Source organism: Aureobasidium pullulans, assembly GCF_000721785.1.
Source record: "Aureobasidium pullulans EXF-150 unplaced genomic scaffold scaffold_3, whole genome shotgun sequence".
In the NCBI taxonomy this organism is placed as follows: Eukaryota; Fungi; Ascomycota; class Dothideomycetes; order Dothideales; family Saccotheciaceae; genus Aureobasidium; species Aureobasidium pullulans.
In genome coordinates, this window is record NW_021941023.1 from 1,695,019 (window position 1) to 1,720,420 (window position 25,402).

At 51.7% G+C, this 25,402-nt stretch overlaps 12 protein-coding genes across 12 annotated transcripts; 5 read left to right on the forward strand and 7 right to left on the reverse strand.

The window, feature by feature from the left end:
• Positions 1–124: 124 nt before the first annotated feature.
• Positions 125–611, reverse strand: M438DRAFT_137862 (uncharacterized protein). Its single transcript, XM_029898871.1, has 4 exons — positions 445–611; positions 359–373; positions 236–305; positions 125–175 (listed from the first exon to the last, which is right to left on the reverse strand). The coding sequence occupies exons 1-4, from the start codon at positions 505–507 to the stop codon at positions 165–167; spliced, it is 159 nt and encodes a 52-aa protein (XP_029764252.1). The 5' UTR covers positions 508–611; the 3' UTR covers positions 125–164.
• A 1,240-nt stretch (positions 612–1,851) lies between these two features.
• Positions 1,852–2,440, forward strand: M438DRAFT_252193 (uncharacterized protein; the record flags this gene model as incomplete). The annotated part of the gene is made up of 3 exons (XM_029899658.1): positions 1,852–1,989; positions 2,037–2,327; positions 2,378–2,440. Coding segments are annotated over 3 exons (492 nt in total), but the record flags the coding sequence as incomplete, so codon positions are not given.
• Positions 2,441–3,509: 1,069 nt separating this feature from the next.
• On the forward strand, positions 3,510–4,890 carry M438DRAFT_291210 (uncharacterized protein; the record flags this gene model as incomplete). The annotated part of the gene is made up of 5 exons (XM_029901738.1): positions 3,510–3,629; positions 3,689–3,722; positions 3,781–3,869; positions 3,923–4,633; positions 4,696–4,890. The coding sequence occupies 5 exons, from the start codon at positions 3,510–3,512 to the stop codon at positions 4,843–4,845; spliced, it is 1,104 nt and encodes a 367-aa protein (XP_029764254.1). The 3' UTR covers positions 4,846–4,890.
• Positions 4,757–6,038, reverse strand: M438DRAFT_291213 (DnaJ-domain-containing protein). The gene is made up of 2 exons (XM_029901739.1): positions 5,834–6,038; positions 4,757–5,719 (listed from the first exon to the last, which is right to left on the reverse strand). Exons 1-2 carry the CDS (start codon positions 6,013–6,015, stop codon positions 5,068–5,070), a joined length of 834 nt encoding a protein of 277 aa, XP_029764255.1. The 5' UTR covers positions 6,016–6,038; the 3' UTR covers positions 4,757–5,067.
• Positions 6,039–6,229: 191 nt separating this feature from the next.
• Positions 6,230–7,761, forward strand: M438DRAFT_332524 (peptidase M24A, methionine aminopeptidase; the record flags this gene model as incomplete). Its single annotated transcript, XM_029903513.1, has 4 exons — positions 6,230–6,275; positions 6,345–7,507; positions 7,562–7,648; positions 7,705–7,761. 4 exons carry the CDS (start codon positions 6,230–6,232, stop codon positions 7,759–7,761), a joined length of 1,353 nt encoding a protein of 450 aa, XP_029764256.1.
• Positions 7,762–8,136: 375 nt separating this feature from the next.
• Positions 8,137–12,299, reverse strand: M438DRAFT_352795 (uncharacterized protein; the record flags this gene model as incomplete). Its single annotated transcript, XM_029906817.1, has 3 exons — positions 8,137–10,270; positions 10,524–11,631; positions 11,687–12,299. 3 exons carry the CDS (start codon positions 12,297–12,299, stop codon positions 8,137–8,139), a joined length of 3,855 nt encoding a protein of 1,284 aa, XP_029764257.1.
• Positions 12,300–12,982: 683 nt separating this feature from the next.
• M438DRAFT_332526 (uncharacterized protein) lies at positions 12,983–13,608 on the reverse strand (the record flags this gene model as incomplete). The annotated part of the gene is made up of 4 exons (XM_029903514.1): positions 12,983–13,041; positions 13,104–13,286; positions 13,342–13,513; positions 13,576–13,608. 4 exons carry the CDS (start codon positions 13,606–13,608, stop codon positions 12,983–12,985), a joined length of 447 nt encoding a protein of 148 aa, XP_029764258.1.
• Positions 13,609–14,162: 554 nt separating this feature from the next.
• M438DRAFT_343167 (ribosomal protein S30) lies at positions 14,163–14,653 on the reverse strand. Its single transcript, XM_029904923.1, has 3 exons — positions 14,560–14,653; positions 14,348–14,452; positions 14,163–14,289 (listed from the first exon to the last, which is right to left on the reverse strand). Exons 1-3 carry the CDS (start codon positions 14,617–14,619, stop codon positions 14,266–14,268), a joined length of 189 nt encoding a protein of 62 aa, XP_029764259.1. The 5' UTR covers positions 14,620–14,653; the 3' UTR covers positions 14,163–14,265.
• Positions 14,654–15,016: 363 nt separating this feature from the next.
• Positions 15,017–15,769, forward strand: M438DRAFT_267583 (uncharacterized protein; the record flags this gene model as incomplete). The annotated part of the gene is made up of 1 exon (XM_029900194.1): positions 15,017–15,769. The coding sequence occupies one exon, from the start codon at positions 15,017–15,019 to the stop codon at positions 15,767–15,769; it is 753 nt and encodes a 250-aa protein (XP_029764260.1).
• Positions 15,770–16,405: 636 nt separating this feature from the next.
• Positions 16,406–18,763, reverse strand: M438DRAFT_267000 (methionine synthase; the record flags this gene model as incomplete). Its single annotated transcript, XM_029900150.1, has 2 exons — positions 16,406–18,475; positions 18,533–18,763. 2 exons carry the CDS (start codon positions 18,761–18,763, stop codon positions 16,406–16,408), a joined length of 2,301 nt encoding a protein of 766 aa, XP_029764261.1.
• Positions 18,764–19,930: 1,167 nt separating this feature from the next.
• M438DRAFT_403357 (uncharacterized protein) lies at positions 19,931–23,332 on the forward strand (the record flags this gene model as incomplete). The annotated part of the gene is made up of 1 exon (XM_029909655.1): positions 19,931–23,332. One exon carries the CDS (start codon positions 19,931–19,933, stop codon positions 23,330–23,332), a length of 3,402 nt encoding a protein of 1,133 aa, XP_029764262.1.
• A 394-nt stretch (positions 23,333–23,726) lies between these two features.
• Positions 23,727–24,793, reverse strand: M438DRAFT_267685 (NAD(P)-binding protein; the record flags this gene model as incomplete). Its single annotated transcript, XM_029900205.1, has 4 exons — positions 23,727–23,837; positions 23,896–24,032; positions 24,085–24,636; positions 24,688–24,793. The coding sequence occupies 4 exons, from the start codon at positions 24,791–24,793 to the stop codon at positions 23,727–23,729; spliced, it is 906 nt and encodes a 301-aa protein (XP_029764263.1).
• Between the last annotated feature and the right edge of the window lie 609 nt (positions 24,794–25,402).

Sequence of the window (25,402 nt, forward strand, 5' to 3'; positions counted from 1 at the left end):
GACGATTAGACCTCGCCGGAAAGACCAATTCCATCGCTTAACGCTCGGCAAACGGATGTTGTCGCGATGGCCCATAAATAGTTGACTTCTGCTCGCCGGCAGCCTTGATTACGCCAGGGGGTGTTGATACGCAAAGAGAAGAAGATTTAGTTTACTTCTTGCCCTCAGCGGCTCTCTTGGCGTCGGCTGTAACATGTCAGATCCATAAGATAGAAACACCACCACGGAAACGAACCTGCGGCCTGCTTTGCACGCATAATGGCGGCTGCATCGTCCTTGGCCTTGGCCTGCTCAGCACCGGACATCTGTCACATCGTTAGGGAATGTTGTATTTATGAGTTGGGCGGCGTAATCATACGTTGTTCTTGTTTTTCTAGACAAGGCAAAGAGTCAGCAAAGCGGTCACCCCTCAAAAATTGTTGATCACTGTTGAGAAAAACTTACGACGTTGCCAGCAGCCTTCAAGGTCTTTTCACGAGCTCTCTCCTTTTGGTTACCGCGAGCCATTTTGACTGATTATGTGTGGTGCTTCTGGGATAAATGTTGCAGAGCAAGGAAAGGGAGAAAGACAGCGCTGGTCAAGGAAAAAGCGTTGGATAGGTAACTCCGGCAGAAAGAAAGTGTCTGGCAAATTAGACCCTTTTTACCACTTTAGCACGCTTCCAGACATCGCCAAGACACTTTACTATCGCGCGGCTCGCCGCTGCATGCCCGAACCCCATGGACACCGAACGATCACAAGCTTCTAGAACAACACCACTCGACTACTTCGTTCCATTCGATTTATCTAAGCCCACGACTTTTTGGTGATTGTTCATCTAACTGGCTGCGCAAATCTTTTTCCAGAAGAGAGCAACAAAACTCCGAGCGTTGCTGCAGACAGTCGTGCTCGGCGGGCTCTTCTGCACCAAGTAAGCGGTACGCTTGCGGTCAGTCGGTATGCACCACCATTTTGCTGATGTCCCAAAGAATGGCATCGGCAGATACTTCTGGTGGCTTTCACAATGAAATTGATCGATGGACAAAGATGGTGCAGAGTCAATCACACTCAGTATGATAGTTGACAATCATCATTGTCGTTGGCGTGAAGTGTGCAAGACTCGCGGAACAAAGGCTTCATTGTACACATGTTCACGTGGAGATTGAGGATGACTGCGACTTGACAGACTCACTATCAAAGGTTTTTATGGCCAGCTACCTTAGCTTGAGGTCCTCGCGACGACCACGAGAATGGCATGTTGCCAGGCGCCGTTTATGAAACTTCACCTACCTTCAAGCGCCAACGCGGCGCTTACACCAAAAACAATCTCGACCAATGGTTTGTTCCCTGACATCTGGATTAAGAGGAAGCTGCCACAGAGTGTTTTACGGTTGTTGTAAAAGTCGTACAAACAGCGTCTGAGAACATGTTTCACCTGCACCGAGGGAGTCATGAGCTTTGACGGCGCTCAAGGGAAGGCAAGAAAAGCAGAGCCTTCCCCTTCAGCCTCGATTCTTCCATTGTCGTGCTTCCTCATTCATATTTCCTATTGTTGCATTGTCTCTTTGTCTCTATTGCGTTGCATTGTCTCTTCCCCTTCTTTAATTGATTCAAGCTCCTTCGATTCTGTCTCTCCTTGACCATTTTCCTTCCTTGCTATTCACCTGACGACTCTTTCTTGCAATAGCTCAATCCATCAAGTATCTGCTGGCCAGATCGCACCACTTCACCAAGTACACGAATGTTTCTTAGACTTTGGCCTACCAAGTTGTAAGTGTTGAAAACCTGTTTCATGATGCTCCTGTCTAACGTGCAAAAGATCTATTTATCTACCCTTTCCCAAAACTCACAGTACCATAACCACCGAAAAAATGGCACTTTCCTCCAAGTCACTGGCTGGCTCGGGCTATGTCATTCTCAACGTGTTGAAAGGCATGAACATTACTGGATTGCTTGCCGTCATTGCTGCAAGCGTCCTCATGCTCATCAAGACAACCACTGATTCAAGCGTAAGAAAAAATCATCGTACTGTATGGGATTCGCTGACCAGAAACAGTTCTTCTTCTTCGATGCCGTCATCCACGTTGTGGTAGCATCTGTGGCCATATTCCTGATCATCTCAGAAGTCGGTATCTTCAGTGGCTACTTTTCACGCAATTGGCCGATGCTCAGTCTGGAACACGGTTTCGTCGGCCTTGCTTCAATCATGATCATTCTCGGTATCCATGTCCTCGCATGCCTGAACAAGCCAAGCAACAGCCAGGAACACCTAGGCATGGCATTCTGGCGTGTCGTCATCATGGCTGGCATCCTCATCTTTATCCTCGGATTCCTCAATCTCGTTGCAGTAAGTTGACCCTGGACGCTAACGTGAGATTAATTACTGACTTGAAGCAGACCTTTGTATTCCGAGACAGAAGCCAGGGCATTACAGCACGTCAAGTGCGGGCCCGAGGAGCTGACGCTGCAGCAGAGGCGGCTATTATCCACCGCAGCAATACTTCGGCCAGCACTGCCAAGTCAGTGTCATCTCGCACTACTTCTGACGGTTCGTTGAAGCAGTTCCGTACCAGCGTCAGCACAAAAGAGGAGTATGTTCTGCCCTCGTATCACAGTCCATCACCCGAGCCTCAGCAACAAAGAATGCCTGTCTCGCCATCACTTTATTCTCGCGCTACATGGTGCAGCAAGAAAAAGTTCTTTGGTCGCAAGAAGGACAGCGTCGGGCCTCCGCTGCCTGTCAACATCTCAGCACCTTACGACTTCGAGGCACAGTACGGCACGTCGATTGCAAGGCCTGATTCGGCTCTCCACCCTAGTCGTGATACCGAGGGTGAGACTCGCAGATGGAGGGCAGACCATTGATCAGGTCAATTGGAAGAATCACGCATGCGGGACAAAAGGATCCCGGCCAATATCCTGGCATTTCTAACTGTAGCATTCACTACTTTCAATAGTGTCGTTTCCTTTTCTCAATCTAATTTCCTTGCCTTCTGCTAATTCTCTCTTCTCGTGATCCTGAAGGCTGTATGTGCGTCAGGTTTGGACACCAATGGTGATCATATATCTTGGTCAGGGTGATGCTTGCGCAATCACACGCAACTCTTCGTGCGACTCTCCGAGTGCTCGTGAAGCGTCCTGTTTCGTCTTTACCGTGGGCGGCCATGAGATCTTAGTCAAATGATTGGCCATGTAACAAGTGCAGGCTTCTTGAAACCGGGTTGGCGGAAGGTGCAATGTCTAGTTTGACAGCATATCTATTCGAGGGTCGGGAATGCAGCAGACCAGGAGAAATAAGTTAGAGGCACAAAGTGATTGCTGTTAGGGATGATCAACCTTCCAATGTTTGTGGAGGATTGAGTTGGCGGTTCGTAAGGAAACATGTTGCGCTGGATAAGGCTCACACGTGGACGGAATCGGAGAGAACGGGGGAGCTCGGACCAAACAGAACAATCTCTCCTCTGTTCGGCATCCAAGATACATTCTGGTCTATACCTCTACACACCCCTCCTCATCCCACATCTACACAATGGCCGCTCCCGATTTCTCCGACATCAGCAAGCCCCTCGATGGCCGCATCGGCGCCCAGAGAGTCATCCCTGTCATGCCTCTCCCCGCCTACGGTGACCTCAGCAAGGCCGCCAACGACGTGAGTTGTGCCATTGATCCGAGTGCCAGAGAAACACAGGCTAACAGACATGTGTGCAGCTGATCAACAAGGACTTCTACCACACTCAGGCCGGCATGTTGGATCGCATCGGCGCAACGTGAGAAAAGCACGACTAACAAGCGCGACACAGCCAACCTTGAGGTCAAGCTCAAGGCTCCCAATGGCGCCAACGTCACCGTCAAGGGCAAGCAGGCCTTCGACGGTGCCACCACTGCCTCTGTGCGTTGCTCTATACCGCTCGTGTTCATTGCGCCTACTAACAAGTCATACAGCTTGAGGGCAAATACACTCTCAAGCCCCAGGGTACGCACTTCTTGCAAATGAGCCGCTTATTCTTCCCGCTGCCTGTTTCTGCGCGCCAGTCGCTGTACCTGATGATTGTCAGCGTGCCTGTTGCCCAGAAGAAGACCAGCTCTGCCCCCAACGACTCATCGCAACATCACGTCTATCTTACTTACCGCTCTAAATCAGGTATCACCGTCACCCAGGGCTGGACCACCGCCGCCCTCCTCGACACCAAGGTCGAGTTCGCCAGCCTCATGTCGCAGCCCGTCAAGGCCGAGTTCCAGAACCTCTTCAACCCCAACGCTCCCAGCAAGGCCGCCCAGAAGCTCAACTTGACCTTCAAGCAGCCCAACCTCCACGCCCGCGCTTTCCTCGACCACAGCGCTGCTGGCAACATCAACGCCCTCATTGACGCTACCGTCGGCCACGAGGGTTTCGTTGCCGGTGCTGAGGCTGGCTACGACGTCTCCAAGGCCGCCATCACCCGCTACAGCGCTGGTCTCGGCTACCAGGCCCCTACCTTCACCGCCTCCCTCATTGCCATGCAGAACCTGAGCGTTCTTGCCGCTTCGTACTACCAGAAGGTCAACTCCAACGTCGAGGCTGGTGCTAAGGCCACCTACGACCTCCAGGGTGGTAAGAGCGTCGGTCTTGAGGTTGCCTCCAAGTACAAGCTCGACCCCCTTTCCTTCGCCAAGGTGAGATTTACCCCTGACTCTTCTTTCTCATGGAGACCTACTGACAAAGATCCACTCTACAGGCCAAGATCAACGACCGCGGTATCGCTGCTCTTGCCTACAACACCAAGCTCAACGCTGGCACCACCTTCGGTGTTGGTCTTTCGCTCGACACCAACAAGCTCAACGAGGCTGGCCACAAGATCGGCACCAGCTTCGTCTTCGAGGGTTAAACGAAAAATCGCCCATGTAGACATGTGTCATGTATTTTTGAGGAGAAATAGAAAGAGAAGCGCATCATGCGACATCCGCTATGCACACCTTTTTTTATCCAAAAATTCTACTCCAGTTGTAATAAAGCCCAGTATAAAATTGTACACAAGCCCTTTCTCCTTGAAGACAAGAGCCCGCCATATGCTGGTTGTGTATTCGATTCCTTTCTAAGCGTCGTAACGTTATAGTTTCTTCTTCTCATCCGTCTTTCTAAAGAGCATGCCGCTAACACCAAAGATGACTGTCAAGACACCACTGAGTAGGACGAAGTTGAACAACATGCTGGTGTTGTTCAAAATGTCGTCGGTACTGACACCTCCCGTTCGCCGTCTTGATCTATGCCTGTTCTTCATGACATTATCATGAGTCCGGAAATGGCCCTCGCGATCGAAATGCGGCACATCATTGTTGAAACCAGCTTGGAAGCCAGAAGGACCAGTACCAGGTGCGTCCTGCGCACTGCTGCTATCCGTACTGGCACCAGCAGCCTCGTACTGATGCGATCCTGTACTCGCAGCATCCGAACGCTTCTGGCTGAAACTGCCATATCCACCACTTCTGTAGAATGAAGGGGGCGGCCCTTTGAACTGAGTTCGGCGACGGCTGAGACCAGTAGCTGGACGACCTCCTGCTGGACCAGTACTACTGTAGGAGCCTTGGGGATTGGATGATGGGGGGTGGTTTGCGCGGAGGAAATCACGGTCGTAGCGGGCGCGTTTTTCGGCGCTGCCTAGGACGTGGTAGGCTTCGGAGATTTTCACGAAGCGGTCGGCGGCTTTTGGGTCGTCTGGATTGCGGTCTGGGTGGTGTTGCTTGCTCATCTTGAAGAATTGTCTATTGTTGATTGTTAGCGTGATGGTCTTGGAGTGTTCAATAATGGAGTTGGACGCCTCTTTATTCTCCCAGCTTCTCGATTCAATGCGGATAGCCAAGACATAGTGTACTTACTTCTTGATGTCTCCAGCAGAGGCAGTCGTGTCTATGCCCAGAGTTGCATAGTGGTTAGGAATTCCGTCATCAAAGCGAGTTGGCGAGGCGTAAAAGGAGCGCTGGAACAGAGGATTCCTAAAGAAGAGTTGCGGCACAGGGCGTCCCTTTACGGGACGAAATTGAATTGGGCGGAGGATCATGCCTCATTCCGTTGATCAGAAAGTGGCAGATGTCTGGTATGCAGAGAAGGAGCGGAATGGCTTTTGTTTCGGCACCTTGATGACGTCTACGGACAACGGCTCTTGTCTAATCTGATCTCAATCTGCCTCGAAGCTTGGCCTTAGCGTCGCTCCACCCGAGAGGTCTTCAACTTTTCGGACCCTCGAGTCGTTGATCTTTGTGTTACCATCCAACATGTCTGCCGTCGAGGATACCACCAACGGCGCGGACGCCCTCAAATGTACAGCTATCCCCATATCAACAATTCTTACCTGACTCTAGACACCCCCAAGTACTAACCAGCCTTCAGTGGAGGAATCCAAGGGCAACATTCCCCAAGGAGCTGCTGCCGAAGCAGAGAAGCGCGCAGAGGGTCAAGCTGAAGACTCGGATGACGAAGGCGACGATGCCGAAGGTGCCAATGAGGGAGGAGAAGAAGGTGCTGCAAAGAAAAAGAAGAAGAGAAAGCCCAGAAAGAAGAAGAAGGCCGCCAGCGGAACAGCAAAGGGCCAGACCAACCCACCACGAGTCCCCATTTCGCAGCTCTTCCCCAATGGCGCATACCCCGAAGGAGAAATCTGCGAGTACATCGACGACAACAACTACCGTACCACTAGCGAGGAGAAGAGACACCTTGATCGCATGAGCAACGACTACCTCACCGAGTACCGCCAGGCCGCCGAAGTCCACAGACAAGTTCGCCAATGGGCCCAGAAAAACATCAAGCCCGGACAGACCCTGACCGAGATCGCCGAGGGTATTGAGAATGGTGTGCGTCACTTGACCGGCCATCAAGGTCTCGAAGAGGGCGACAACATCAGAGGAGGAATGGGTTTCCCCACCGGTCTCAGCATAAACCACTGCGCCGCCCACTACACGCCCAACGCCGGCAACAAGGCGATCCTCCAACAGGGAGATGTCATGAAGGTCGATTTCGGTGCCCACATCAACGGTCGCATCGTCGACAGCGCTTTCACCATGTCCTTCGACCCCACCTACGATAATCTGCTGGCCGCCGTCAAGGACGCAACAAACACTGGTATCAAAGAAGCAGGTATCGATGTCCGCATGTCCGACATTGGCGCCGCCATCCAGGAAGCCATGGAATCTTACGAGTGCGAGATTGGCGGTGAAACCTTCCCCATCAAGTGTATTCGCAACCTCAACGGCCACGACATTAGACAATGGTCCATCCACGGTACAAAGAGTGTACCCATCGTCAAGGGAGGCGATCAGACAAAGATGGAGGAGGGTGAGACTTTCGCTATCGAGACTTTCGGCTCTACCGGCAAGGGTTACGTGAGAGAAGATATGGAGTGCAGTCATTACGCAAAGGTCGCAGATGCGCCTAGAGTGCCATTGAGAACCACGAGCGCAAAGACGCTGCTTAAGAGCATCGAGAAGAACTTTGGCACTCTGCCTTTCTGCAGGAGATATCTTGACCGTCTTGGTCATGACAAGTACTTGCTCGGAGTGAGTAATCCTATGATTTCGACATCTCAAGGAAAACACTGACCAATTTTACAGCTCAACAATCTCGTCCAAGCCGGTATCGTGCAAGACTACCCTCCCTTGGTCGATATCAAGGGCTCGTACACTGCACAGTATGAGCACGTAAGTGACATATCAACTCTCAGAATACAAAAGCTTTCGCTAACCAAGCATTACAGACCATTCTGTTGAGACCCAACGTCAAGGAAGTTGTGAGCAGAGGTGATGACTACTAGACATATAATGACCATTCTCAATGAAACACAAAAGTTATCGACCATTGCAAGCTTTCAAGATCCTCATCGAAGACCGTACTTAGGTCCACTGTCTAGGCCTGTCATGGATTCTTCCAACCCTCGAAACACAACACTGATACTGTGACTACCATATCCCCTGCTGGAGATAGAACTGAGACAAACGAGTGGTAACATTCTGGAATAGTAGAGGGTTAGTAGTTTTTGCCCCTTCAAACCACCGAGCATCTTAGCGAGCGTATTCGGAGCAACAATAATAACAGTGAAGAAAAGGAAACCTCATACTGGGCTCTTGGAGAGCCTTTCGAAGAACTTGGCAGCATGACACCTCCGCACTGGCCGAACTGACCATTCCGATCAACCCTTTCTCATCTTCAGCAGTGCTTCCTTCTCCGCCATCTCCTGCATCTTACGTCTGGACTTTTCTACTTCACCTTCGACGCCTCTGAGGTTGAGATTCTCTCTTGTGCTGCCGGCATTAGTGGCACGGTAGCCTACGCTGTTCGGACCTAGTTCGACAACAGATCCCTCTGTGATGCCCAGGCTCGACAAGGTGTTGTCCAGCATGTTTGTACGCTCACACAAGGCGCCTCCGGTGGGATAGTGGGGCTGAGCAGACGCCTTCGAAGAAATGGGCGATCCAGCAGGTGTTTCATGTGCCAGAGTTTCTGTCGAAGAGACGTCTTCTTCGCGGACTGGTGCGGTATTCTTGGACTTCTTCTTTCTCTTGTTCTTCTTGGGCTTCTTGGTTGTCGTTGAAGTTATGACTCCAGGCTGTGTGACAGCTGTTGATCCTCCATCATCCGACTGAGTTGTGGTGGAAGTTTGTGCAGTAAGCTCCTCAGCCTTGGACTTGCTCGAGCTCATGCTACTAAGGGCACCAGTAAGAAGTGCGGTCACTGAAGACAAGGTCGAGATGGTCTTCTGATCACCCTTCGAAACGATTTCGCGAGTCTGCAGGGCGTTGGGCGCCCCATGCTTCTCTTCATCCACTGTAACCTTCGGTTTGCGTGGGTCAGTATTCTCGCTGTGCACTGCACGCTTGTCCCTGATAATGGTGTCGGACGGCGTGTTGATCTCAGCCTTCTTCGATCCCTGCAATACAGTCTTGATCTTTGAGAAATCGGTCTCGGCTTTCTCCAGATTTATCGGGCCAACATTAGTCTCCTTCTCTGGGTCGGCTGGCTCTGATACATCATTCTTCAAATGCTTCGTATCATCTCCCGTGGGACCGGCGTGAGTTGGAATCTCGACCTTGACTTGCTTAGACTGCTCTGGCTCGGTCTCGGATTTCTGCTCCGACTTGAGAGGTTGCGACCCATCCTTCTCGTCATACTCTGCAAGACTTGCAGAGATGGTAGCGCCAGCCTTTGCCGGTTCTTCTTGCTCCAGATCAGTCTTGGTCTTATTCTTTGACTTGACAGATTTTGATCTGCGATCCTTCTTCTTAGCTTGTGCCTGCCGTGCAAAAGGACTCAAAGATTCAGTCTGCTTCGGACCTGACCGCAAGGTGGCAGTCTTGTCCGATGCTTGCAAGGACGATGCCAAGGATTGGCTAGCAGTCGAGATGCTGGCATTGTCGTCGCTCTCTGTGATGCTGGCAGAAGAGTGTGTTGTAGAGATTGCCTTCTCCGCCGGCAACTTGAGAGTAGGTGTTGCATAACAGGTCTCTTCAAACCCAGACTTTTCAGCCTCGGCAGGCGTAGATCGAGGTGTGATGATTCTGGTTGATGGCTCAGGCGTTTCGGCAGCGGTCTGAAAGCTGTCGTCGGCGTCCTCCTTTGGCGAGCTATCTCCTCGCTTGTTAGAGTCTGAGACAGATGAGTAGTCTTCAGATGGTGACTCCTTGTTGACCTGACATTTTTCGATCATGGCAGCATTCAGAGGTGACGATGCACGTTGTGTAGAAGGGCTTGCTGACTCGACTGAGACATCTTCGACGACTGGTGTCGCTCCGGTCGATGTGACATCTGATACAGACAGGGGACCGGTCTGAGAGGCTTGCTCATCGTCAACACCTGCATCCAGGATGTTTTGTGCCACTGCAGAGTATTTTCGAGGCGTGCTGGCTTCTGACAACGAAGGCAGCACAGGTCCACTGTAGCCGCCAAATGGAGCACCCGTATCGTCGACGTCGCTGGTAGCGCTTTCCTCGAAGACCGGGGCACTCAGGTTTGGATCGCATCTCTCGTTGGTAGAAACGAACTGAGAGGTCGGAGGTTGATTTGCGGCCTCCGAATTGGCTGTAGAATGCTCTGACATGCCGGATTCCTGCAGCTGATAGTTTTCACTTACAGAGAATCCATGGTTCCCGATTCTCGAACGGTACCAATCGCCAGACTCTATGTACTGTCTCGCTTGAGCAGGTGGAAAGTATTTATTGTCGGTCGCCTTCCAGAACTTGAAAGGAACTCTGAGGGTGACGGGAACGCCATCAAAGGTCATGCTTCTGATTCCAAGCGCGTCGTTGGCATCGGCGTGGGTGGGAAATCTGAACATGTTAGCGTGAACGGGGTACGATACGGCATTCCCCTGTGCTAAGAGTTGTCATGCGCGTAGCTGTAGAAATGCACAGTGTTCTTGAATTTCGTGCATTCGCCCGCAGAGAAGCACCAAATATTACGCCTTCCACAAGCAACTTGGCAAAAACTGTGCATTCATGTAGGCCGGATGATTCTCATTGTGCTCGCGGGAGATGGGTAGAAGTGACAAAATAGCACAGGGAAAAGGGTCAAGTGGCTTACCTGACAAACGCAATCGACGTAGGAGGGTTGTTATGTCTTACAGCCACCCGCTTGTGATTCACCACGCTTGTGATATACTTTTCAAGAGCACTCACAGAAAATCCCGGCTGAAGATTCGTCATGACAAGCGTGTTGATATCCACTCGGCGTTGGCCAATGAAGTCAGGGCCGCAGCTCCAGTCAGGATCGGTATCCGGTACCGAAGAGAAGGCCTGCGGCTGTCTCTGGTTCCTCTGGGGCGGGTAGCCATGTTCACCGCTTATATCTGACTGGGATCGGTTCTCTCTCATCTCATACCTGCGTTCTTGAGCCAAGTAGGCACGGTCGGAATGGGCCCTCCTCTGAGGACCTTCAAAGGGTCTGCTTTCTCTCTGACCCTGCCAGCCGTCCCCTGAACGAACTGATGAGCGACGTATTCTGCCAGAGTTGAAGGAAGAGCGGTGACCACCTCTCGAGCCGTAAGACACATGGGGACGCTGGTGAGAGTATCTTTCGTCGGGGAAGCGAGAGAAAGAGTGCGGATCAACTATCCTAGGACTGTTGGGAGCCTGAAAGCTAGATCGGGAGTCATGCTGATTAAAAGATCCAGGAATCTGGTGCTGGAAATGCGTATCGAGGTCCCCAGCGTAACCATTTGAAAGAAGCATACGAGGCTTAGGCGCACGCACATATGAGATTGGAGGGTAGTAGTCTGCGTTGGCGTGCATGTTGAGTGGTGCGAAACGATCGTCGAGTGGCATCTGATATGAAGCCGGTGAATAGCCAGGAGGAGCATCCACAAAGCCAGAAACACTAGGATCGAAATCGGGAAAACCGGTGGCGGTGTTGATGGGCATCATCTGCTGCAAGGGTACCATTGGACCCATGGGCAGTTGAGGAGAATGCATGCTTCCAGACGAACGACGATGACGACCACGGTTCTCCTGTCTTTGAGATTGGCGTGGGGTACCGCGATTGCCACGAGATTGGCCATGGAGAAGCGAAGGACCGTGTCGAATATGTTCGCTTTGAGGCGGGCCAGCCATGTAGTTTTGTTGATGGTTCTGCACAGAAGGTGGCAGCGTATTCGATGCAAGATGACCGGGAACGAATGAAGCTTGACGTGCAGCTGATAGAAGTGAGCAACAATGTTCATTTCATGTCGAAAACGAGGATAGACTTACCATCAAAGAATGCCTGCTCATGTTGCGGTACTTCTACAGGGCCTGATCTCGGCCGAATAGCAGCATGCGGAGGGGAAACACGCTCAGTGGCAGTGCCATTAGTGGATTCCTTGTCCTGGATGTCGCGCAAATGCTTGAGGGCGTAGTTGATGACCAAAACGGCGCGGCTGAGGAACGAGTCGGGAAAGTAGGCACCCTGATGTTCATCAAGGACGTTTCTGATTTGCGATACGCTCATGCCAGGGTTGGCGTAGAATGACTCGTACTGCTCTGCCCAAGCTGCAGCGCGGCTCAGAACATTATCCTCATTGTACTTGGCGATAGAGTAGAGGACCTGCTTCAAAAACCGACCGCCCTGCTCGTGAAGATCATCGGCAGAGAAATGGCGGAGTATGAATTCGTCCTCTTGTTCCTTGGTAGCGTGTTTCTCCTTGGTGCCGCGCGGGAATTCGTCAGGATAGAGGTTGCGGCACATGTTGGTACGAGTTATCCACAAGTGTTCAATGAAAGGCCTAATGTCTTTGAACGGGTCACTGCGCACAACGACTGGTCGTTCGAGAGGCAATGTGTCGGCGACAGGTTGTTGTTCAGACATTTCATCTGAATGCTCCATGGCGCCTGCTGTCGTCGAGCTCGAGAGTGACAATTAGATGGCGGCTGGGCAGAAGAAAAGGTATTGCGCGCAATGCTGTTATGGATGTGTCGTGCAGAAGAGATGACTGAGGTCGGAGGGACGGAGAAATTTAAAAGTGAGTTGGAAGGTAGTGAGTGTGGTGAAGACCTTGAGCTGGCGTGAAAGTTGCTGGAACAGTGAAGAAGGTGCGAATCAAAGACACGACAGTCGACAAACGACACGTTTGGTCTGGCAGACGCTTCCTCACTGTCTCGGATTTCGAAAGACACTGCCGTTCACTTCTTTTGATATTCTTTGATGGGTTTGAGTTGAAAGAGAACACAACTGGCGAGCTCGTTGTTTTTACTTACGGAAGATTGAGAGCCTGTATGCCCATGCAACCCATATCGGACTTGGTTTAACCTCAACATGCACCGTTTGCTTCTTCACTTCGCTCCCGAATGTCTGCAGCTACCCTGCTGTCTTGCGAGCTCTGACCTTCATAGTCTTCACCGCTTCGAAACCACGTAATGTTCCCTAATGCCGAATATGATGACGTGCCTTCCCTTCGTACGTGAACATCCTGATTATGGACCCAATGACAGCATCTTCCCATTACATGAGACTCATGAGCACTATCCTGAGCAGGAGTATGGTAGGATAATATTACCAGTGCAGTGTGATTAGGCTTTGGGGGAAGAGTTGAGCAGCTTCAAGATCTCGGACTCATTGTCGCCAGTGACTGTGAGGACGTCAGTGATGAACTAAGAAGTGACAGACATTCAAAAGATGAGAAATTCGTACCGGCACGTCCATTGGCCCAGTCCACAACAAGCGGTCTCTGAAAGGCGCTTCCACTTTCCTTGAGCTTTCTCAGGGCTTCGGTAGGGCTCGAGGCACCTTCGATGACATTTCCAATCTTGTCTTGGCCGAGGTATTCGAAGATGTTTGTGAGTTGGTCGCTAGTCGGGGCGCCTTCCTGTACGTCTGCAAAGCGAAGTGAGCGATTGAAGCGGTCGGGCGTCGCAAGGCTGTCGCGTACCGAGCTCGAAGTTTGTTCTCTCAATCTTGGACTGCTGCGGGTGAGACGAAGCTTGATCTTGAGTGGCGGTTGTCTGAGCGGCAGCAGCAGTCTGCTTGAGCAAGGTGTGGACGCGGATCGAGGCAGGGGAGCTAGGCGAGTGGAACAAGGTGATCACGTCCTTGACACCAGCCTTGATCGTGTCAGTCAGTGGGCGAACCGGGTACGCGCTATTTGAGAGTTGGCAAGACCTACTTCCTTGAAGAGACCTTTGAGTGCACCGAACATGTTGGTAACGGTTTGGTGTATATGCAATTAGAGAGGTGAGATGAATGGTGTTCGGTGTTTGGTGAAGTTGCAGTTGCGCAACGCATAAACCGGGGAAAGGTCAAGGGTGACGTACCGCCTCGGCAGTTTACTGTGCTTGCGGAGCTTCAGTGCGAGTATCAATCATGTCAATTAAGTCAGTGGCTCGCGATAAGCCGTCAATACCTGCTCGATTACAAAGCCCGTACACGCTTGCACTGCAAAAAGACAGATGGCTGTAGTGATCATGTTGTGGCAATATGGATATCACTATGGCTGGACCTGCATCATCTCCTTCCATACAGAGCAAGTCAAAACATTTCCGCCATGTTACTAGCAGAAAGACACATTCATCACGGGATAAGTTGCGCGGAGAATGTTCAGAAGAAGTAACCGTTGTTGCAAAAAAGCTACCAAAGACGCCAGATGTACACCAGTCTCTGCGGCGACATTTGTTCCGACTTACGAACAGCAGCTGATTAGCCATGCATGTCCGCCAGGGTTTTGAATCATCATCGTAGTTGCCAGGGCTAGGAAACGGTCTGGCTGCCCAGTGATGAATCGAGGGTGTCGCCAGACTGTGTGCTATCCATGTGCCCGTCTTTGCCCCATTTCTCAAACTCCAGATCCGGAATTCGTTTACGAGGTAGGGTTGGGGTTCATCTGCTTGCGTGTCAGCACTTGTTGGCTGCTGTAAGAGCAAGGTGAGATGTGTGCGCACCTTTCTCTTGCCACCGGTCATGGTGACGTTCACGAAACGGCGGGTGTACGTGATTCTCTTCTTTGCGCGGCCCTTGGGGGTCTTCTTCTTCTCCTGAGGCTCAACCTGAAAGCGCATATGTATTAGCAGGCTGTCGCGATAAACCAGACTGGATTTTGCGGCGGGGTGGCGGTTGCCGCAAGGCCTGGCGGATGGCGGTGGATTGATCGTACCTTGGGAGTCTGCGACTTGACCTTACCGGCACGTGCGAGGGATCCGTGGACCTTACCCATGTTGTCGATTTATGGGGATTGTTGGATGACTGAAAGGTTGATGTAGGCGGCCTGTGGGTGGCGAACAAAGGTTAGTCGTCGTCGCTCGTTCAAAATTGGGTGAAAATTGACAGCGAAAAGGACGGTGATAGATTCGAGAGTCGTAGAATTGGGCTGCGGTGAAAAATGGGCATACTCACGATGGCGCAAGTTGTCGTCGGTCGTCCTTCGAGGAGAGTGCACGCAAAAATGAGTGAATCTGTGTTAGACCGGCGGCAGCGCTTTTCGCTTAGCATCTAGCGCCTTGGCGGAAAGTCATCCCATCATCCCCCGTCCATCTGATCAAGATATGATCTTTGAACACCCGAGCCATCCTTTGTTTCCATAATCAATCTTTCAACAATTCAACATAATCGAGATGCACCTAACAGACGTGGCTCTTACCGGCTTTGGACTCGTTGGCTTATCTCTGGCTTCACTTCTTCCCGGTAGCCAGCACATCTTCTCCAACCCCTCATCAGAGTCGACTTCGGGCTTCAGCATCCCTTCTGTGCACGAGTCTGCTGTCCAAGCACGCCGTGTTCTTCGTCTGGAAAACATTGGCACTTTGTCGACTGTTTTCCCTTCTGACGCCTCGGCAAATCACCATGACATTCACTCCACAGAACAACGACCTCATGGACTGGGAGGCGTTCCAATCGGCTTGATGGACTACTATGCCGACTGTGAGCCAAAGAGTGGCAACCCTACCATTCTTGCCATAGATATTGCTACATCATTCAAAAACGTGGCAGCTGGCAGCAACATTACTTTGAGTCTACGCTGGCACCCTCAAGATGGTCATTGGCATAGCGCTGCCAGTCTACCTCGGTTTTCTCTTGTTGGTCACCTTGAAGACATTGACGACTCTGATGCTTCAAAGGCTGGTCTTGCCACCTGCTTCGTCAAAAATCATCCTGATGCGGTTGCATGGCTACCAGGCAATCGAATTCACACCAGCCGCTGGGTCAGACTTGTCGTCGATGATGTTTATTGGATTGGCGGTTTTGGGGATCGTGCCTATATCGGTTGGATTCCATTGGAGACATGGCACAACGTTACTCAAAAAGAGATTGATGCATGCAGGTTGCCAGGCGAGAAGTCGACTTGGAGCTGGGCGGACTGGCTGTAAGGTGAGAGCATGCTATGCATATTTTATTCGGTCGTCAAGTCTTGTCCCAGAAGCCTAGTCTTTCAATTTAATTATGAACCATTGCGTGTGATCGCCATCAACTGTACAAATATTAGGTTTAGTCTCTCGATTTCACGACGCGGCGGAATGTCAGCGCGGTTCAGGGCTCTCGACTAGATCCCGTATCTTGATCTGCTCTCTGTCATGCACTTCACAACGAGTTGGCGAACATTGCTCATGATTGATAATCCATATGACCCCTGTTGTGAGGAGTTCGGCACGATGCAAAGCACTTGGACACTCGCGACACAATCACAATCGAGACAGAAGAGAGCAGAAAGTGTGTGTTCTGACAAGATAAATGTCATAAGAATTTGTTGCAGATGTCTATCTAAGCAACTCCCAAAAAGAGGACGCCATTTCATGAGATTCGATCGTTGAGATCGTGATGGTCCATAACTTTTGACCCGATTCCATAGCCTTTTGTTGAACTCCGTCTTCCGTCATGCAATCATTATAGTTGAATAAATGGGGTATCACGTTTGTTGAATGAATGTTTTGATGCAGCTGTTGAGTGCTGTCATGCCAAAGGTACTGTCATCTCAAATGGATGCATGTTGTTGGTGTTGTTGTTGTTTAAGTGTGCTTCTCGCGGTAAGCAATGGCGGCGTTGACCATGTTGGTCAAAGCCTCCTTGGTCTCCTTCCACTGGCGGGTCTTGAGACCACAGTCAGGGTTGATCCAAAGCTGCTCAGGCTTGAGGTACTGGAGCATCTCCTCGATGCGGTCCTTGATCTCCTGCTCGCTAGGAACTCTGGGAGAGTGGATGTCGTAGACACCGGGACCAATGTGTCTGGGGTAGTCCTCATCGATGAAGACCTTGAGGAGCTTGGCATCACTCTTGCTGTTCTCGATGGAGAGAACATCGGCGTCAAGAGCGGCGATAGCGTGGAAGAAGTCCTGGAACTCAGAGTAACAGAAGTGAGAGTGAATCTGAGTAGAGTCCTTGACACCAGCAGTGGACAGCTTGAAGCTGTCAACAGCCCAGTCGAGGTAGTTCTCACGCTCCTTGCCGGAACGGAGAGGGAGACCCTCACGAAGAGCGGGCTCGTCGACCTGAATGACGTAGATACCAGCGGCCTCGAGGTCAACAACCTCGTCACGAAGAGCAAGAGCAAGCTGCTGAGCCTGGACAGACTGGTGAACATCGTCACGAGGGAAGGACCAACGGAGACAGGTGATGGGACCAGTAAGCATACCCTTCATGGGCTTCTTGCTGATGCTGGCGGCGTACTTGCTCTCCTTGACAGTCATGGGGGCGGGACGAGAGATGTCACCGACGATGATCGGAGGACGGACGCAGCGAGAGCCGTAGGACTGGACCCAGGCGTGGGTGGTGAAGACATAGCCGTCGAGGCGCTCACCAAAGTACTGGACCATGTCGTTACGCTCGGGCTCACCGTGGACGTAGACGTCAAGGTTCAGCTCATCCTGGATCTTGACAACATCCTGGATCTCCTTCTCGATGAACTTCTCGTACTCCTCGGCGGTGATCTCGTTCTTGACAAGCTTGTTACGCTGCAGACGGATCTCCTTGGTCTGGGGGAAGGAACCGATGGTGGTGGTGGGGAAGATGGGAAGGCTAAGGTGCTCCTTCTGCTGGGCGTAACGGGTGTCGAAGGTAGACTGGCGGTTGTGCATCTCCTTGGTGATCTTGGACTGTCTCTCCTTGACCTTGGCGTCGTTGGTGCGAGCAGATGAAGCGCGAGCCTGCATGGACTTGGCGTTGGCCTCGAGCTGCTCACGAACTGCAGCAGGGCCCTCAGTGACGGCCTTGGCGATGATGGCAACCTCGACGGCCTTCTCGGAGGCGAACGAGAACCAGTCCTTGACCTCCTCGGGGAGGGTCTTCTCGCTGGCGAGAGTGTGGGGAGTGTGGAGGAGGGAGCTGGATGAGGCAACGATGACTCTGTCCTTGCCGAGCTTCTGAACGGCAGTCTCGACGACCTCGATGGCCTTCTTGAAGTTGGTCTTCCAGATGTTACGACCGTCGACGACACCAGCAGACAGGATCTGCTTGGGACCGAGGTGGTCAACGACCTGCTGGAGCTGCTCGGGGTGACGGACAAGGTCGACGTGGAGAGCGTAGAGGTTCTTGAAAGCGGCGTCAACGACGTCGAAGTTGTGGACAATGTCACCGAAGTAGGTGGCAAGGACGATCTGAGGGCCCTGAGCAGCGGAGAGCTTCTCGTAGGCAGGCTTGAAGGCCTCCTTGACCTTGGCGGGCAAGTCGAAGACAAGGACGGGCTCGTCAATCTGGACGGTCTCGGCACCAGCCTTCTTCAGCTCCTGCAGAAGCTGCTCGTAGACGGGAAGGAGCTTCTCGAGGAGAGTGATGGGCTCGACGGACTGGCCACGGTCGGCCTTACCGAGAGCAAGGAAAGAGACGGGACCGAGGAGGACAGGGCGGGTGGTGATACCGGCCTCCTTGGCCTCGAGGAAGTCGCGGACGGGCTTGGGGTTGGATGCGAGCTTGAAGGTCTGGTTGTCCTGGAGGGTGGGCTTGACGTAGTGGTAGTTTGAGTCGAACCACTTGACCATCTCGAGCGAGGGAACGTCAATGCCGTCCTTCTGGTGACCACGACCCATGGCGAAGTACTCGTCAAGGGGGTCAAGGCCGTGCTTTGAGTATCTCTCGGGAATGGCCTATCTTTGGGGTCAGAATTCTGGGGTATGAAGCCAGGGAGACGTGGAGAAACTTACGTTGAACATCTGGATGTGGTCGAGGACGTGGTCGTAGAAAGCGAAGTCGTTGCTGGGAATAACATCGACACCGGCGTCCTTCTGGATCTTCCAGTGCTCGCCACGAAGTCTCTTGCCCTCGGCGAGCAAGTCATCTCTCGAGAGCTTGCCGGCCCAGTATGCCTCATTGGCCTTCTTCAAGTCTCTCAGACGTCCCATGCGGGGGAAACCCAAGATCGAAGATTGAACCATGGCTGCTGATGTGTGAAAAGAAAATGAACAGAAAAGAGGATAGGGGAGATGCGGATGGAGGCAACAATGGAATGCAGTGCTGGCGAGTTTAAGTAGTCGACAGATTTTCGCTATGGCGCTCGGGCCCCCTTCGACTGCGGAGCTGCGCGCTCACTGGAAACGTTGAAAGACCCCGCGGTGCGCCATCACGCCATTGTTGGAATTGGCCCTTGGATCAAACTTCAAAAGGGCTGTGATTACTCGCGCCCGCATGCCCTTTCTCGTGTCCACCTCTTTGTGCTTGTCTCGGTGCTCTTGCTTTGGTCGGCCTCCTTCGTTGCACTTTGGCAGCTTGATATTGTTGACCTCTGGCGTTGGCTGAATTCCAATGACTCCATCAATCCCACCCTACGTATGTAGATCTCGACCCAGAACGCGCTAACCTGCCACCAAAGCTCTCTTTCACCAACACGATTACTCGTGCATTTTCATCATCTCTCGTAACACGTCCTGTTCTTGTCCTTCTAGGCGACGTGTCTTGCCAGCATGTCATTGCTCTTCGATATGCCCGGCCCGGACACGCAACATAATTACTCACATGTTTCCTGGCGCTTCTCGCAATCTGGACCTCTCTCCACAAATTGTGTACTCGGTGAATCATACCCGCTTGCCCTTGTTGGCACGAGCTTCGTTCTTGGGCCGATTGCGGAGGCTGGAGAATTCTCAACCCGACACAAAGCGCCAGTTGCCTGCGACGCATAATTATTGGACGGGGCATGATTCATCTTCCCATATGCTGAAGTCTGTCACTCGTACAGCTGTAGACATGCACGATGACTATCGGAATCATAGAGTTACTCGTAGTCCAAAGAGAGAACCGTCAACAGTCGTTCTTTCTGGATGGCTTGCTATTGCTCGATACAATGGGTAACTTCACTGCGCACCGCTGCCATTGGAGATGGATGTGACAAATTCTAGCGCATGGGGAGGTGCAATGCTCCTTCTCTATCCAAGATCGAGCACCATGAAGTCGATTCAAGGTAGGAAGCTGGCATCCCATACCGCCTGCCGCAAGTCTTTGCACACATACTTGCTCCAGTTCATGTGCAAGTATTCCCTCGTCACATTGCTCTTAAACTCCACATTTTTCATTCCAGATTGCCCCTTACAGCGAATCCACATCTCAGCATGGCGGCAGCAAAGCTTTGCTGTACTGCACCTCTTCGGTCCGAATCACCGGATGATATGCCCTCACGACCCGTCAGACATTTCAAATCGCTGGCCAATATCAAAACGCACTTTGGTCACAGCAAGCATACCCCAACCACCACAGACGGTCTCACAGATGAAAACCGCCCAATCTATCCAGCAGACGACCTTGAACTTCAGCGAATATTCGTTGCTACTTCTCTGCCGGAGGATCATCCTGACGCTCTCAAACTACGACATCGCAAGCCTGACGTCGACGAAAGTATCATTCACTCTCCCAGCTTCACCAACAAGCTGCGTAGGCAGTTTAGTCGCAAGAGTCTTGCAACGAACAACCCCGATAAAGAGACAACCAAGAAGTCGATTAGACCCTTCGCTCGAAAGAAGACAGAGCATGGCTTTGCAGATCTCGCTGGTGGCTACGATGATGATGCTCAATCGTTGTGCTTGACCGAGTCTCGCCTCGCTTCTCTCAAAGATGATCATGGTATGATTGCCAGCAAACCAGGGCATCATGTCGAGACGATTGAACCAATCGAACCACGTCCATTGACTTTAGATGAACAATGTCGCTCTCTCAGTGTGCCTCCTACCTCTGGCTCATCAGACGCTGCATCACATCAAAGGCGTTCACAGTCGTCTTCCGACACCCGTCAAGACTTTGCAAATGCACTCACTGTTCATCTGCCAGGTTCAACATTCATGGATACAAATGAGATATGGGCATCCAGTTCTGTGCGTCCTGCCCCACCGATTTCTCAGCTCCCCTCGTTCATGCCGAGTCATTCGCAATTATTGATGACCAAGTCAAGAACCAGTGGCAAGCATAAAGTAGTTCAGAAAGAATCGGCCACTTCCCTACACTTGCATGATATGCAGATTTCACAGCATTTGCGTACCAAATCGCAGGTATCAGACGCTTCCACTGCCAGTGATCCGGAAAACCGCAACAAACACGCGAGTCTCAACAGCATTATGCTCGCTTCGTTGACACCGTCGCGTTGTAGAAGTATATCCAGTTTTGGCTTTGGTTCAGTTGGAGCCCCTACTTGGGAGCAGGTTCTCGAGGACGAGTCGTCCTCTATATACAGCCGCAGGACAAGTACAGCTCAGGAGGCATCGCTCATGTCGCCAGTGGAGCAACCATCTGACTTCTCCGAAGAGACCATCCGCGGTGATTCGGTGGCTGCAGACGGGCCCGAGTTCAGGAACATGCGCAAGGCCATCCCTCCTGTCCCAGCGGAAAGAGTTGTGTCGGCATCAACTGGCATCAGCATACTAGCAAGCGATCCAGCATCTCATTCTGATGTACGGCTGTCTCCATCATTGACTGGTTCGGTGCATATTGATCGATCTGTCTATAGCACGACGTGCTCGCTCCCAAAGAGTGATAGTTCTGGAAGTCTCGGAAAGCTCAGCAGATTCAGAGAAGATTTGAGAGACTGCTCCACAGTCAAGAAAACTAAGAAGCGTCGATCGGTCCTACGCATTCTATTCCCAAAACTCACACGGTCCAAACTTCGAAGCACGAGCACGCCATTGCTGAGTGACAAGACCCAATCATCTCTCAACGCAATGTATGACGGCACTGGCGATACTCAGGACCTACTGGCTGTGCCGCAATCTTCATCCAAGCCGCACAACGGTCAGCGTGCTATCAGCTTCACTGGCAAGGGAGATTTGATGCCTCCCAGTCCGCTCTCGACCGGTTCTCTGGTTGTTGGTGCATCTCTGCAGTCTCGACAATCTATGGTGAACTATGAGAGGAGTCTCTCTGTCGCTGGAGACAACCGCCGCCGCAAATCGACAACGGGTGGACCCAAGACCCCTGAACCAGAAACTGAAGATCAAGGAAATGAACTTGAAATTACCCTGCATCGTGCTAGTCCCCTTCTAAGCCCAGGTCGAAAGGGCACAGAAGAAGCGTTGATGGAAAAGGCCCTGCAACAGCACCAGCTCGAGAAAGCAGCCTTCCTCCGCCCGAGTAATCAGAAGCTTGAGGTCACGCCTTCTTCGTCTCGTGCTCCTGTCTTCACAAGCCCCTTTGGCTTTCCATCGTGCAGTGATGCAAGGCTTGCAGCTGCAGCTGATGATCTGGATCCACTGGATGCCGAAGGACCCCCAGCGGCCCGTAGAAGTCAGAGTATGCATGATCTTGGACCCTCTCAAAGTCCCGCTGCTGCAGGCGATCCTTCTATGTTTCGCAAAAGGAAGCGAAGCACCATCTGGACTATGAATACGGTTACCACCAAAGGAACTCGAGCATATCTTCACACAATGACACCGCCCCGTTCTTGGAGTCGGTACCCCTCGCATACTCGAGAACGTCGCTGTAGCGCAGCCGACCGCCATGACGGCATTGTCACTCGAGACTTTGCACTCGAGGATTCACGCAATGTGCACCAAACTGCCTCTCTGGAAGACATCACAAGTTCGCCCGAGAGCTGGCCACATGGGGCCAATTCCAAAAGGAGAAACTGGATTGTGAAGTCCCGTTCGATGACGTTTGGCACCGTATTTCGCTACTATTCTAACCTCCTCACATCGTCAGCAGCCCGCAACCGCAGGTCGTCCATAGCAACAAGTGGCAGGTTGGAGCATCCAGAGCTTGAGGTTCTACCTCCATTGCTACCTCTGCGTCTAGATGTTCCCCAACATCTGGGAGCCAAAGATCAGCTGGTTCGTGCCGTGAACCATATCAAAGACGAGGGTCATCACATCAAGGAGGAAGGACTTGACATTCTTGGTCATCATCACCACAATTCAACCCCGTGTATGAATGAGCATTCGATCGGACCTGCTTCGCTTATCAACGACCAAAACGATAAGTCCGAGTCTGTGCACAGCGGTCAAGAAGGATCTGGGTCTGCCTCATCAACGTCGTCGGTTGAGAAGACTATCTCACCTGGCATGGTGGATGGAGTTGTCGAAAGCAGACCTTCAGAGCCCGACAGAGCACTGAGTGCAAGGAGACTATCTCGCATGTACCAGGCTTGTGTACAACTTCCGGCATCTTTGGACAACACTGAAGTTGAACGAAGCGGTGTCACGGATGACTCGATACATGTATCGGGTGGTCTGACTACGGCTGGACCATCCCAAGTGGACTCGGAAATTCCCAACACTGGGTTTTTAACCATTCCAACAATCAAACCACGCATGTACTCAGGCCCAGTCACTCGTCACTTCCCCTCGGTTACGGTGGTTGATGATCGTAAGGGGCATTGGCGCAGTGTCAGCATGATGTCTGTAGACTCTGGAAAGAGTGTTCGCAGGAGCACCAGAGATCTCTTGGAGACCGTAAAGGCGACGCAGACTCTGGAGCTGGAAAAGTTATTGGGCACGTCTGAAGTGTTGGCCACAGAAGGAGAAAATGCTTGAACGGTTTCTAATATGCGCCAATGATACTGGATTATGGTCCGCAGGCGGAGGGATTGAGTTGCATTGTTATTGTTTGCACTCTAGTGCTTGGGTGCTAACACTGAGTCAAAAGAGGTTTTAGTAGAGCATCGCCTTGACATCGTGTTTATTGAAGCAGCATGGAAACCTTGTATGAATCAACGGGCACTTCACCGCTTTTATATCGATACTGACTTGATCCCTTGACTTTGGAAGACGTAACGTCCCTTTACGTGCAGCCTTTGCAACCGACTCAGAGTTCAGAAACGCTCGAGCAATGTCGTACGTAGAGAACAGAAGCGGAACAGCTGATGATCTACGAAACAGCGTGTTTTGTGAGTTTTTAGATATATTCCATGTTGTATTCCCATCATGTCTATACGCTAAATTTGAAGCCTCCGTTGCATGAGATCACACTGCCAGTCGTGTATGCGGCATCAGGAGTGCAGAGCATTGCGATGACTCCAGCAGTCTCTGATTCGTAGGCCTAGTATATGGAATTAGTACCGATATCCAGTGTCAGGGAACAATTGAGTTTTGCTTACGGGACGACCTCCTGCCACTTCGGCACCCTTGACCAGATCCTCACTGTCGACGCCAGGACGAACGGCTGCCAAAGGTGTGTTCTTTAGCCATGGCGCAATGCCTTCTTGAAACTCCTTCGAGACTCCACTCCACATGTCTTGAAGTATATTGTCAGCAGTGTCCGTAGTTTTACGATGATTGACACTTACCAGTCAAAACGGGACCGGGGTTGATAGCGTTCACAGTGCATCTCTCAGCCAACTCGCGAGCCCAGGTACGGGTCATGGCCTCGACAGCAGCCTTTGATCCACCATAAACACTCTGCTCGCTGAAACCACAGCTAGCACTAACACTGCTAACATTGACGATGCGACCACTGCGGTCAGTAGGCAAGTATGGAATAGCAGCCTTCATCAAGAACAGTGGGCCTCTGACATTGACACGGTATACAAAGTCAAAGTCCTCAACATCACACTTCTCGATAGCACGGTTGGACGCGACACCAGCGTTGTTGATGATGATGTCGATCTGTAGCTTGCGAGTCTTGGGGTGTGCGAAGTGGTTCAAGGCTGTGGCGATGAGATGGGCGGGGCCGTTCTCGGTGCCCATGTCTGCTTGTACGGGCAACGCCTTGATTCCATGCTCTTTTGAAAGACGTTCGGCCAGCTCGACGGTGATGGACTCGGACGAGTCGGAGGTGTAGTTCATGATGAGGGAACAGCCCTTGGATGCGAGGTTCTCGCATGTTGCTGCGCCAATACCTGTGCATTCTTGCTCAGTAGTGTCTCGATTGGGGTTTTTGACCAACATACCTCTGGATGCACCAGTGACGACGGCAACCTTGCCATCAAGCACTCTATAACCATTTCCACTACCAAGGTTGGTCGATGCGGTACGAGCTACTCCGGGACGAGACATGATTGATTTTAATATGACTTGAGATACTTTTTGATTGGGCAAGGGGTGCGAATAGATTGTTGTGTACTTTGCTTTGTTATCCGAGTAAGAAGCGTGTTGTTTCTCGTCACGTTGGTGGGGGATCAATGGTGGCGCATGGTGGGGTTGAAGCTCTCCATTTAACCGGATCTCCTTTGACCGGCTAAATCTACACCACCCTCTTCCCACATCCATCCTCCATTCTTACAGCGACACGCGGTGATACAGCTATCAAACTGCACAACAGCACATGGAAATTGTTAATACCAGAATTGTATTGATAACAGCAAAGCAATCTCTTGTGAGAGGTGGAGGCTCAACGCCTGATGCTACGTCGAGAACTAGAAAACATGCTCGGCCTTGAGCCGAACAGTTCCGTCGCTGTACCCCTTGAAGATGTCGACCCACCCTTGATGCCTCGCATGTTGGCAAGTGCGCTGTCGTGTCTTGGTCTTCTTGGATGAGCTAAAGCAAAACTCGATGCCAGAGATGGAGTCGAAGATGGTAGCGGCTGAGGTCGGCTAGGTTGTCGAGAACGCGCCGTATCATACCTAGGAGCTGGACTTTGGTGGGTACCTGGTCTCACGAAGA

Bases quoted from the DNA above. Each gene is read 5' to 3' on its own strand.
- M438DRAFT_343167 (XM_029904923.1), bottom strand. From the start codon at position 14,619: ATGGGTAAGGTCCACGGATCCCTCGCACGTGCCGGTAAGGTCAAGTCG. The intron at 14,453-14,559 runs GTACGATCAATC...ATGCGCTTTCAG, and splicing joins TCAAGTCGCAGACTCCCAAG to GTTGAGCCTCAGGAGAAGAA. The intron at 14,290-14,347 runs GTGCGCACACAT...ACACGCAAGCAG, and splicing joins TGACCGGTGGCAAGAGAAAG to ATGAACCCCAACCCTACCTC.
- M438DRAFT_291213 (XM_029901739.1), bottom strand. From the start codon at position 6,015: ATGATCCTCCGCCCAATTCAATTTCGTCCCGTAAAGGGACGCCCTGTG. The intron at 5,720-5,833 runs GTAAGTACACTA...AATCAACAATAG, and splicing joins TCTGCTGGAGACATCAAGAA to ACAATTCTTCAAGATGAGCA.
- M438DRAFT_137862 (XM_029898871.1), bottom strand. From the start codon at position 507: ATGGCTCGCGGTAACCAAAAGGAGAGAGCTCGTGAAAAGACCTTGAAG.